This window comes from Drosophila sechellia, chromosome 2L (assembly GCF_004382195.2).
Source record: "Drosophila sechellia strain sech25 chromosome 2L, ASM438219v1, whole genome shotgun sequence".
NCBI classification, from domain to species: Eukaryota; Metazoa; Arthropoda; class Insecta; order Diptera; family Drosophilidae; genus Drosophila; species Drosophila sechellia.
In genome coordinates, this window is record NC_045949.1 from 880,792 (window position 1) to 892,056 (window position 11,265).

The following is an 11,265-nucleotide window of genomic DNA, read 5'->3' on the forward strand; positions in this document are numbered from 1 at the left end:
CAATTTTTGGCTTGACCTTTCCTCTCCTTCGACGCACACTCACACACTCACTTTGCACACACTCACAGGTGTGTGTGTGCGGTGAGATTTATCGAAAACCACTTTTCCGATTGCCCGTGTTATTGTTTACTTTTCACTTCTTCGACTCGCAGAATTTCGCTTCAATTCAATCTATTTACACCGAGTGCCGCTGCAATTGCCACACAGATTTCAGATTTCAATTGAAATTTCGACGCTGCGAATGCACTCGCCACTTTTGCTGCTTCCCCTTCTCCTTGTTTGTTTGCAGTGCGGATTCGAAGACGAGTGGAAAACGAACAGCGAAACGAAACGGAACGAAACCAAACAGCACAGCGCACTCGAAACAAAATAGCGCGACTCGATTCAACGCAATTCCGACGCCAATTTCGACCGCTCGCTCACAACAACAGCAGCAGAGTGACCGTCGGCGGGTGGGGGAAATATACCTCGTGTTGCCGCTGGAAATGCACTAAAATTTGAGAGATTTCTAAGACCTAAATATGCCGCAACTAAAGCAGGGACACACACCGATTGTACCAAAGTCGAAAACTGTTATCGAAATTAAAAAAGTTTTAAAAAACATATTTCTACTTAAAACCACTTATTTAAATTTGAATGGGATATATATATTGAATGCATATTAATTTGAGCAAATGCGTGCAAGTCTACTAAAGATAAGAATAATTCTATAATATCTATTAATCTAATATTGAACGCATCTCACTTTTTAATTGGTATAAGCAAACACTTAAAAGCCTAAATATTTCCTATGCCTAAACATAACTAATCCTCGGCGCGCTGGCGACTGTTTCCCTTCCTGATGAATTTCCGCTTGAAGGTGGCGGGCGCAGTGGCCGCTATCTCCTCATCCAGACCGCCTATCGTCTTCTCCTTGAACTTCTTGACTGGGGGTTCTGGTTCACTCGAGGCGGAAACCACAGGCGCAGCAATGTAGTAATCCGTTTTGGGTAGCTGCCAGTCGATGGGCTGCTCAGGTGCTCTACAAAAATCCATAAATTTATCAGTAAATGCTTTTGAACCTAGTAGAAAGGCCCTACTTCACTTCCACAGTTTGCCACTGCCCAATCTCCTTGGTGGCCGCCTCCTCCTCCGTTTTGAATGTCTGACGCCTCTCCTCCTTCTGCTTCTTTTCCTTGGGATTGTCCGTCCTGCGGAAGGCTTTCATCTTCTCTCGATTCACCCTCGCCACTTCCTCGTCGACATTGGCGCGGAACTTGAGCGATTCCTCGGCCTGGGAGATCTCCTGCTGGTCGATGGCCAGCTGGTTGATGCGCTCGTACTCCTCGTAGGACAGATAGCCCTCCTTTGGCGGTTTCCACACGGATTCATTGGTCTTCACGTTCCAGTAGTAGGTGTGTCCCTCGTCCGACTTGCCCTCCACCCAGAGGGATGCCTCGGGCACGGCTGCATCGATGGTCACCTTGCCGGGAGCCACCCGCCGCTGGTCCTCTTCTTCGTCGGACAGTCCTTCCAGGCGCATGGGGTCCACTTGGCGCGATCTTCCGGCCGAGGAGTGAGCTCCGCCTGAGGCGGAAGCGGAGGCGGTGGCCCTCATCACCGTGTTGATGGACCTGGCAGTCATGTCGCCCCGCGAATGGACATCCTGGGCGTACGACTTCATGGCCGCTTCCTCCATCTTGCGGATCTCCGCGTCCATTTTCTGGCGCTCCCGCTCCGATTTCTCGCTGCTGCGACTGATGTCCGTGATCCGCTTGGCCACATTCATCTTGTGCCGCTTGCCACTCTCGTGGAAGGCGACGCTCTGCGGGATTGGGAGTCATTAGAGTGCGGAAAAGCGGGTTATTCTATGGACTCACCGCCTTGTTGTCGCTCAGCCAGCATTTGCAGAAGTCGCAGAACTTGCGCTCGTTTGATTTCCAGTACTCCGTCCTGTTGGAATCGAGATTTAGCTAAGGCGAAGCCGGAGGATAATAACTTTGACTTACATGTTGATTTCACAGCTAAATAGTTTGGAATACGAGTAATATTAAATTTTTTTTGCAATCGTAAATGAAAACAATGTGCGGGAGTTGCCACCCAGTCGTGAATGAAGCTGAACAATAGATTCGTATCTTGCTTTCTAGCCATTCCTGCGCCAAACTGACATCTCTGTCAATAGCTATCGACAATCGAATTTCCTGGATCGGCGAAGCTTTGCGACTTTAGTTAGTCGCTCTTTGAGATTCCCCGCGGTAGGAGCTCGCCCAATCCGCGTCCAGCATTACAGAGCACCACTTGCGAGCAGCAATTAGCCATGGGCCAGACACGCGTGGCAGCAACAACATCGGCGCAATCTCCCGCGGCGGAACTTTCGCCAGAAACAAGTGAGTAAACCGGAGGAGGAGGTCGTGGTCAGGTCACCGATTCGCACGCTCTGCGCACCTGAGTCCGAAGTTTCCGCTGGTTGCGCTTCACCTGGCTCACGGGCGATTTCACCAGACGCAACCATTTCGTCACAGCTTGCTTTGGTTTTAGTTTAATTACTAATGTAATGTGTTTAATTACTAATGTGATTCCCCCTGCTTTCAGATGGCCAGTCGGAGGAGCCCCTGCAGCTGCTGGGCGAGGACAGCTGGGAGGAGTTCTCCATCGCCGTGCCCTGGGGCACCGTTGAGGGTGAGTCACCTGCCAGCCGTTTCCTTATCAACAGCATCGACCATTCATGGCAATCTGACGTGATTTTTAATGTGACGCGGCCAAACTTGTTAGTTTCGACGCACTACCAGACCCGTACCAGTAATACTTTTTGGTAGCATCACGCGATTCCCCGGAACTATTAGCATACTCGTGCTGAAACCAAGTTACATATGTACTAATCGATTTTTCCGCTTGCAGCCAAGTGGTGGGGCTCGAAGGAGAGGCAGCCCATCATCGCCCTGCACGGCTGGCAGGACAACTGCGGCAGCTTCGACAGGCTGTGCCCCCTGCTACCGGCGGACACCTCCATCCTGGCCATCGATCTGCCCGGGCACGGCAAGTCGTCGCACTATCCGATGGGCATGCAGTACTTCATCTTCTGGGACGGCATATGCCTGATTCGCCGGATAGTCCGCAAGTACAACTGGAAGAACGTCACCCTGCTCGGCCACTCGCTGGGCGGTGCTCTGACCTTCATGTACGCGGCCAGCTTTCCCACGGAGGTGGAGAAACTGATCAACATCGATATCGCGGGTCCCACGGTGCGCAGCACACAGCGGATGGCGGAGGGCACTGGCAGGGCGCTGGACAAGTTCCTGGACTACGAAAACCTGCCGGAGAGCAAGCAGCCCTGCTACTCGTACGACGAGATGATCAAACTGGTGCTGGACGCGTACGATGGCTCCGTGGATGAGCCTTCGGTTCGGGTGCTGATGAACAGGGGAATGAGGCACAATCCGAGCAAGGATGGCTACCTCTTTGCCAGGGATCTGCGGCTGAAAGTAAGCCTGCTGGGCATGTTCAGCGCCGAGCAGACGTTGGCCTACGCACGCCAGATTCGCTGTAGCGTGCTCAACATTCGGGGCATTCCCGGCATGAAGTTCGAGACGCCACAGGTGTATACGGATGTGATTGCCACGCTGCGGGAGAATGCCGCGAAGGTGGTCTACGTTGAGGTGCCCGGCACCCATCATCTTCACCTGGTCACCCCGGATCGAGTGGCGCCCCACATCAACCGATTCCTGAAGGAGGCGTGAGTTTCCATCCGGACTGCGTAGGAAATTACTTAAGTAGACGGCTAGGTAGAGAGTACTGTGTGTGTATATAGTTAGTGTATTTCATCCCACTTGTGATGTACAGTGATCAAAGGTATGTGCCCGATTTGCACGGATCTAAATGTTATGGCAGATAATAAACACAAACTTATGACCAAACAAGGCAATGTCTTTTCGTCACAGCCTGATATGCTTTTGCTGCTTGGACTTTGTTTGGCCAGTTAGCTGGTTAGCTAAATATCTTCAAAGTAAATCTTTTAATGGCCACTATTCTCATTTTCGCAAGTCACAGTTAAAAACACTTTTATTGAAGTGTTTAACGATTCATCATTACAATTCAATTTGAAACCTGGTGAAAGCCCTTAACATTTTATTACCTCTATCTGATTGAGACGACCTTTGAACCAAGGTATTGAAGGTCCCAAAATATATCTAATGCTATAATCACCTTTAGTCACCAATCTAGACAAAAATAAACTTTGGGTCGTCGCGCCTAAAGTCGTAATTTGATCAAACAGAGATTAAGCCCGGAAGGTGTAAAGACCGAAAAAGGTTCCACCTAGAAAATATATTTGCGTCTCCTAGATAATGCTGACATACATATATCTTTCATGAACAATATAGCTTTATAGAGCGGATATATCAACTCAGGCATTATACGATAACTCAAATGAAAATTAATTTCGAATAGCAAGACAGTTGACAAAATTGGTTTATTCGAAAATATAATAAATCATGGGGAGATAAACTATCGCACTTTCTATGTAATTACTTTCGCGTTTATTGACTATTCAGATAAAGCTGAACTCTTTACAACCAACTGATATAGAAATAAAGGGTTCTTAGTAACACTATGAAATATGTTAGTCTTGGTATGCTTTTTATTTCACCATGTATTTAATGTATTGTTACTCAGTTACTTAATTTGGATACTAAAATAAGTTTACTTAAAAGTGTAAAATAATAATTTTAAATTATTTGCAAAATATCGTTGGCACTTAAAGGTTAATGCTACCGTTATATTTATCTATCTGTGTGGCAACTCCATTCGTCTCCAACAGTTTCCCCACAGCTGGCCACGCTTCGTAACGGTTGCCAAACAAATTACCGTTGCATGGCAACTCGTTTGTTTGGGCCTTTGTTTACAAGTTTACAAAATCCTTTAGCAAGGACGCACAATGGACCTAATCAAGGAGATCAACGACAAATACATGGCGCTCGAGGCGGAGATCGACCAGAAACTGGAGAAAGTGTAGGTTGGCCATGGCAATGTGCAAGGATGTTGTTACATATATTGGGTACATAACTAGGCAAGCCGAGGAACTAAAGCTGGAACGGCAGAACGAGCAGCTGGCCGAGACTTCAATCTGTGCACCTGCTCCCAAGGTTCTGTCCTACGAAGACGCTCTCCTGCGGAACACCAACACCCTGAAGGTAAGCCATCTCCTGGGATGTCAGAGGTTCCTAAGGATGTTCCCATTACAGGCTCTGGAAATAGCCAAGGCCCGTTTGAGATCGCGTTCCACGTACTCCCCCGTGGAGAAACTCCTCCAACAAGCCCTGCAGAACTACCGACGGGAGCTGGAGAGTCTGCAGGACGCAGAGGATAGGCGCAAGGATCAGGAGAACCCAGAAAACCAGGAGGAGGGGGAGGAGGAGGAAAACCTCTATGATCTGGTCATGCAGAATGTGATGGAGGCCAAGCGGCAACAGACCGATCTATAAGACATGTATTTCCCTGGAACTCGAGCAATTCGTGAGGCCACATATGATCCAGTTGTATATATTGTTCACCAGTGAGACACTGCCAAGCTGAATAAACAAGCCGCAAGTGTACACATTTGCTGGAAATTGAATCGAGAAAGGTAGAATGCGAATGGGAATGGGAATGCCGGGTGAAATGGGGTGTATGCTCACATTCTGTTCCCACTTCAAACAATGATCGAAATGGAGCAAACAACGGATGACAAAATGCAGCCGCAGCGGGCCACCACCTTGTTGCCATCCCAATCATATAAGTGCCCCATCGACGACGATGTTCCCACCCTCGACGTTATCACCGCTCGAAGTGTATATCTGCCAAGGCGAGAAGATATCTCTTGCAGCCAGGCAACATCAGAGCAAACACATTTACCTAATTAGTTGGCCATCTAACCACTTGGACATCCCCAAATCTGACTGGAGCACGCCGAAAGGAAGCCCAGGCAATCGACTTGGTAATAAATCAATTAATGACACTCCGCCTCGTGCGAACATCAAAGAAAATTGCTCTCCTGGCATGTTCGCCTTGTCTTCTGATAAAGTCGCCGGCGATAGCGCGGGTGGGGCGAAAGCGACAGGGCAGCGAATGGAGTCGAAGCTGTCACTTGTCAGCGGTACAGCCGGGGTCAAAGAGATACAACCGATACTTAATAGGGATAGTACCATAATCTGGATAGTACCATTAACTAAGTATATCATGGTGTGATCAATGATTTCCTTCCTGTTCTAGGCATTAGATCAAATGGTGATCTTGGACAGCCGAATACCTAACTACATCTCGGAACTATCGTAGTGACCTGAGCTGTGAGCTGGCTTGAATGGATGCACCCGACCGGAGGTCGCAGGTAAAGGGAGCGGGCGAGAGCCCTCACCTGTGCGCACTACCTGTGCTGATAAGACCAGCTATTGAGACAAATTGTGGGGCGACAGCTCCGTTTCCACTGGCATTTCCATTTCCATGTCATTTTCTTCTCAGCCCTTCGGCTACGTTGACAGCGGCGTTTAATGGCCAATACAAAGACAGCACGCACGTTAGGGTGTGAGTGCTATCTCGGAATATCACCCACTTTCTGCTCCAGTTCAATATTTCATATTTATTTGCTTTCCGTTTTTCGGCTCTCCCGCTCCCTCTCCTCTGCCGCTCGCTGCCCAGCTCCTGGCACTCGCACCTGTACAGGTGAGATATGGGCAGCCGATCGACGATACTGGGTGTACTTCGTGGGGCCCGATTCTTCGTCGGGAGCTGGTGTTTTAAACTTCACCGACAAATCCGACGTTTCAGTTACGTTCCGAGTCGCGACAAGTGCATATTGTGCCGCCTGATCCAACCGATCGGCGAGATATGGAGCACCCAGTGTGGAGGTGGCGGTGCCTACGTGTAGCTACTCCGCCTGGAGCCATCCGAATCCCTCCCGGGCAGCGAATTACTTGGGCCAAGGGAATGCAAACTGTGATCATCCCGAAAGTTTGTTCGTTTGGCTTAAGTTATTTTCATGTCCGACTAAAGCGCCACGTGGTAGAGATCGGATCGGATCGAATATACAAGGTGGATACGGTGGTCACCTCCCAAGGAAGTGCTCTTTCGGTCTGCTAACAGCTCGAGTGAACTAATGAGTTGGCCCCGCTTGGGGATCCTAACTGGGTACGTCAGCAGGTGAGGATCGGGGTGAGTCTGAACCCCATGAGCAGCGCCTCCTCGAAGGCCCATCGATCTGGAATGATTAGCCTGGCACTGATACCGAACGGCGACGTGATTCGCTCCGCTCCCAAATAGCAGACGCCGGCTGATTAAGTCCGCCGCCATATTCGGCTTCCGTTTGGGCTTCGGAGTCCGACTCCGAATCCGAATCCGAGTGGAGAACTGCTGTTCGTTCGGCTGGCGCTGGGGCTGGGAATCGACTCCACTTGGTGCGCTGGCACGGTCGCTCGGGAGCGTAAACCCATTATCACTATATTGGTTGTACGATTTGCGGATCCGTCGCCAGTTGGCCGACTGTAAAATCTGATTTCTGTAGACGTGTCGTCGCTTTGCCCCAACCGATTCGATACGGCTGGGGAAACTGACTTGGGAACGAGATAAGAGCTCTGGGAACACCGAAAGAAAAGCAGACACAGTGTGCTGATCATTTCGAGGAATTATGTTACCACCCAGAACTGATTGATTGAAGATATATGAGCTTGAAGGAGTATATCCTGGTGATATTGTTTTATATTGAAGGTATCTATTTTACGATGGATGTCTTAGGCATTAGAGTGGCTTTTTTCCAGTGCAGTGGGTGGCAAAGGGCTGTTGGTCTGTGGGTAGGACAAACGTGGCACTCATAAGGTAAAAAGGTAGCCGAAGCCAAACTGATAATTCTGCAACGTGCACAAACCTTGCTCGCATTGCTCCACTTGCTTTCGGGTTATCAGTTGGAGTGACAAGCGGAAATTAAAGTTGAAATCGACACGATTATTTCATTAGTTCTGTTTGCGAAGGGCCGAACAAGTGGGCGTGTGCCCACCCAGCGTGGCTGTGTGGAGTGATCCGAAAGGTCGGATCCGAAAGGCAGGAGCTGGCAAGGTCACCCGGATGTTTATATTCGGCAGTCTAGTTGCCGAATGACGGATTGATTGTCAGTGGCCATAACTAACCAATTAGCGATTGCCATTCGTAGCAGGCAAAGCCAGGCACATCTTCGGGTGGTTGGATCGGGTGGGTTACCAGGTGGCCCGTGTGCTCCAAGGTGAAACGCAGCCAGAAATAAGTGCGCCCAGCCAAGTCGAGTTAAGCTGAAGACTTGGACCCAATTCGATCAGGTGCAAGCGACAGAAGCAGCGAAGGCGGCATAGACAAACAGAGGCCACGTACAGTGAAGCCTCCAAGCAGGACCACTCCTTTCGAAGAGAGCCATCTTAGTCTTAGAAATCGTACGATTAAGGCTAATAGAAAGCAAAGCTTTGGCTGAGATCTGGGATTGGGTGGATGGCTTTAAGGACCTTCCACTGTTCGAGGGCACGAGTGGAGCCCTGGGAAGATGTCATTGGTTTGGACGTGGACAAAAGCGAAAGGTGTAGACGCAGACAGAGACGGAGACAGAACTTCAGCGAATATGCCAAGGTACGTCAGAAGAAATGAATAACCCGGCCTGGAGTCGGAGCAAGTTGGGAGGGGGATGTCTCGGGAGGGACTGGCAAAGTGCTCCAGCCCCCAAGTCGCACTTTACTGCAAATGCAAAAACTTTAGACAGGGAATCAATTGTTGTTACCTTGTTTTATTTCGCCCAAGACACGCAACAACAATGGAACCGTCAAAAGGGAGAGGCCAAGATGGAGAACACGGCGAGAAGACATTCTAGTAAAAGTGGTTACTAGGAGTACTGAAATGTATCAGCAGGATATAAAAAGGATATGAGCCCCCATCAAAGGGTCCTTATTAATAAGCAAAGCTCCTCCAACTTGCACTTCTACTTCCTCAATATGAATTCTAGATCACAATTAAAACATATTCCTTGTATTTTTATAACCAGTAGCTCGCAAACTTATTTGAGCAATAAATTTTATGATCGGAAATTCGTTATGCGATAAGCAGTGATTCGAGTTAGGATCATAAATGTTTTATCTTCGAAAAAGTATTCCAACGCTTGCGGGTTTCCCAAGTTATAGGTGGCACAATACTCAATATTCAAGCAAAAATAAGGATGTTAACTTATCTTAGGCCAGTTTTTCTCCCAGTGTCGCTGGTAACTAGCAACAAATGGGCAGTCGGCAGTTGGGGGCGTGACAGCAACCGTGAAAAGAACTCGAGGATGACAGTTATGGGTTACAAAGGCAAGGATTGAATCAAATAAATAAACGCGCAAGGTTCTCGTCATGGAGCGCGGCTCACTGGGTCGGATACTCGTTGGCCAGGGGGGCGGGGAGCCACCCCCGAGTGGGATTCGATTGAACGGGTTGAGCTCCGAGCGGTGTGGGCATGGGCCTGGGGGTAACCTTACCACGTCCACATCCACGTCCATGTCAAGTTTGCATGCGGCTGCAGGTAATTCCCCATTTCACCCGCCTTTACATAATCACAACAAATGAACGAGGAAAGGCGACGGATGGCGAATCTATTAGCATAAGGGCGCATAAAACAGCGCCGGATCCGGCTGGATTCCATCGAGGATTCGCACTCGTCGACTCAGTTGCAGTGGAGCCGTGGAGCCGCGATGAACGTCTGGAAAGCAAAGGTCCTAACGGAAGTCCCCTTCGGACACGTCCTCATCGTCAGTGGGCGCGTCAAGCCTCATCCGAATAAGTAATCATCCTTCATCCTTTGGACACCCGGGTCTCCACTAAAAGAATACCCCTTTGATCTGGGTTAAAGTTAAGGGTCGAACGTGCTAGTAACTTTTCTAACCAAATAAAATACTCGTCGAGCTGTTGAATTTATAAATGCTTAAGCAACTAATTACAATTAGTTCAAAAAGTAAAGGATTAAGTATGAATTGTATTGCAATTATCCGATTATTGACAAAACAATGCAGTTTTAATGCCAACGAAAGGCTTATAAAGCTGTGACAGAGATTTGCATAAATGAAATGGGTATCCTTAGCGATTTCGGGGGAGTGCCGAGTATCCCAATCCATATCTAACACTTGTAACTAATGACATCTCTCGAATTGCGGACAGGGTTTCGCTGGACCTCACGGACAATGTGAACGCGCAGAACGAGAGCGAAACGGTGTTCCTGAAGATCGAGGCCAACTTCCGCGAGGGCCAGATCATCCGCAGCATGTTCCAGCCGGGCGAGGGATGGCAGCAGGAGGAGATCTCGAAGAACTGGAAGTGCGACGGCCCGAAGAACCCGCTGCAGCCGGGCCAGAGCTTCACCTTCCGGGTGGCGGTGCTGCAGCGATGCTTCGAGATCTACGTGAACGACCAGCTGTACGGGTCCTTCGAGTTCGTCAAGTTCCCCAAGCAAATCAACTACGTGCGCACCTACGGCGACTTCGAGAAGATCACCCAGTTCCACCACCGCATGCTCTTTCCGCTCGTCTTCCCCAGAACGCTCATGTGCCCGGACAAGGTGGCCTTCCAGAGCGACGTGCCCAGGCGGTATGAAACCGGTACGGTGGTGGCCATGGAGTGCATCGCCAAGGGCCCGCCGACCACGGAGTTCTCCATCTGCTTCCAGTGCAACGACACCGGTAGGACGGTACTCCGGTTTCACGTGAACTTCGATCGGACAACCGTGTCACGCAGCTACCAGCGCGAAGACAACAGGTATAATGGAGTCCGAGACTCCAATGTGTATCTTTTCCTTAAGAGGATTCACTTTAAAATACTTATTCTAGCTTTGCCTTGAGCGACGAGGAGACCGAGGGCGAATTCCCATTTGTGCGCGGAAAGCTTTTCAAGATCGCGTTTGGGCTCGGGGATCGGGCTTTCCTGATCGCCGTCAACGGGCAGTACTTCACCTACTACAACTTTCCGGGACGCCCCTTCTCCATATCCACTCTGAAGTGCTTCACTAACGAAGTGGGCGACTTCGCCGTGCGGAGCATGGAGTATCACTCCGATTCTCCGCTTCTGGCCCGCGTGGAGAAGTTGTCCATCATTTAATCGAAAGGGATTCCGGAAGTCTTCTATAATCGATTCGAGTTCTCGTAGTATGCTCTTTGTTCAATCGTTGGCTTTGATCACCGTACAGCACCAGTTAACTTCTTCTTGTGAGCATCCAAATAAAGCAAAGCAGCTCTCCAAGCTACAATCTCCTCAATCATTATCAACCAATAGCCAGGTTATA

General features: G+C 49.3%; 4 protein-coding genes across 4 annotated transcripts; 3 read left to right on the top strand and 1 right to left on the bottom strand.

Annotated features, from left to right (window-relative positions):
• Positions 1-717: 717 nt before the first annotated feature.
• LOC116801939 (WW domain-binding protein 4) lies at positions 718-2,097 on the bottom strand. The gene is made up of 4 exons (XM_032724051.1): positions 1,989-2,097; positions 1,860-1,932; positions 1,080-1,804; positions 718-1,021 (listed from the first exon to the last, which is right to left on the bottom strand). Coding segments are annotated over exons 1-4 (1,017 nt in total). The 5' UTR covers positions 1,991-2,097; the 3' UTR covers positions 718-804.
• A 106-nt stretch (positions 2,098-2,203) lies between these two features.
• On the top strand, positions 2,204-3,896 carry LOC6617307 (probable serine hydrolase). The gene is made up of 3 exons (XM_002041598.2): positions 2,204-2,366; positions 2,572-2,658; positions 2,878-3,896. The coding sequence occupies exons 1-3, from the start codon at positions 2,297-2,299 to the stop codon at positions 3,714-3,716; spliced, it is 996 nt and encodes a 331-aa protein (XP_002041634.1). The 5' UTR covers positions 2,204-2,296; the 3' UTR covers positions 3,717-3,896.
• Positions 3,897-4,864: 968 nt separating this feature from the next.
• LOC6617308 lies at positions 4,865-5,590 on the top strand. The gene is made up of 3 exons (XM_002041599.2): positions 4,865-4,986; positions 5,045-5,168; positions 5,220-5,590. The coding sequence occupies exons 1-3, from the start codon at positions 4,913-4,915 to the stop codon at positions 5,457-5,459; spliced, it is 438 nt and encodes a 145-aa protein (XP_002041635.1). The 5' UTR covers positions 4,865-4,912; the 3' UTR covers positions 5,460-5,590.
• Positions 5,591-9,648: 4,058 nt separating this feature from the next.
• LOC6617309 lies at positions 9,649-11,226 on the top strand. The gene is made up of 3 exons (XM_002041600.2): positions 9,649-9,774; positions 10,149-10,742; positions 10,814-11,226. Exons 1-3 carry the CDS (start codon positions 9,686-9,688, stop codon positions 11,079-11,081), a joined length of 951 nt encoding a protein of 316 aa, XP_002041636.1. The 5' UTR covers positions 9,649-9,685; the 3' UTR covers positions 11,082-11,226.
• Positions 11,227-11,265: the final 39 nt, after the last annotated feature.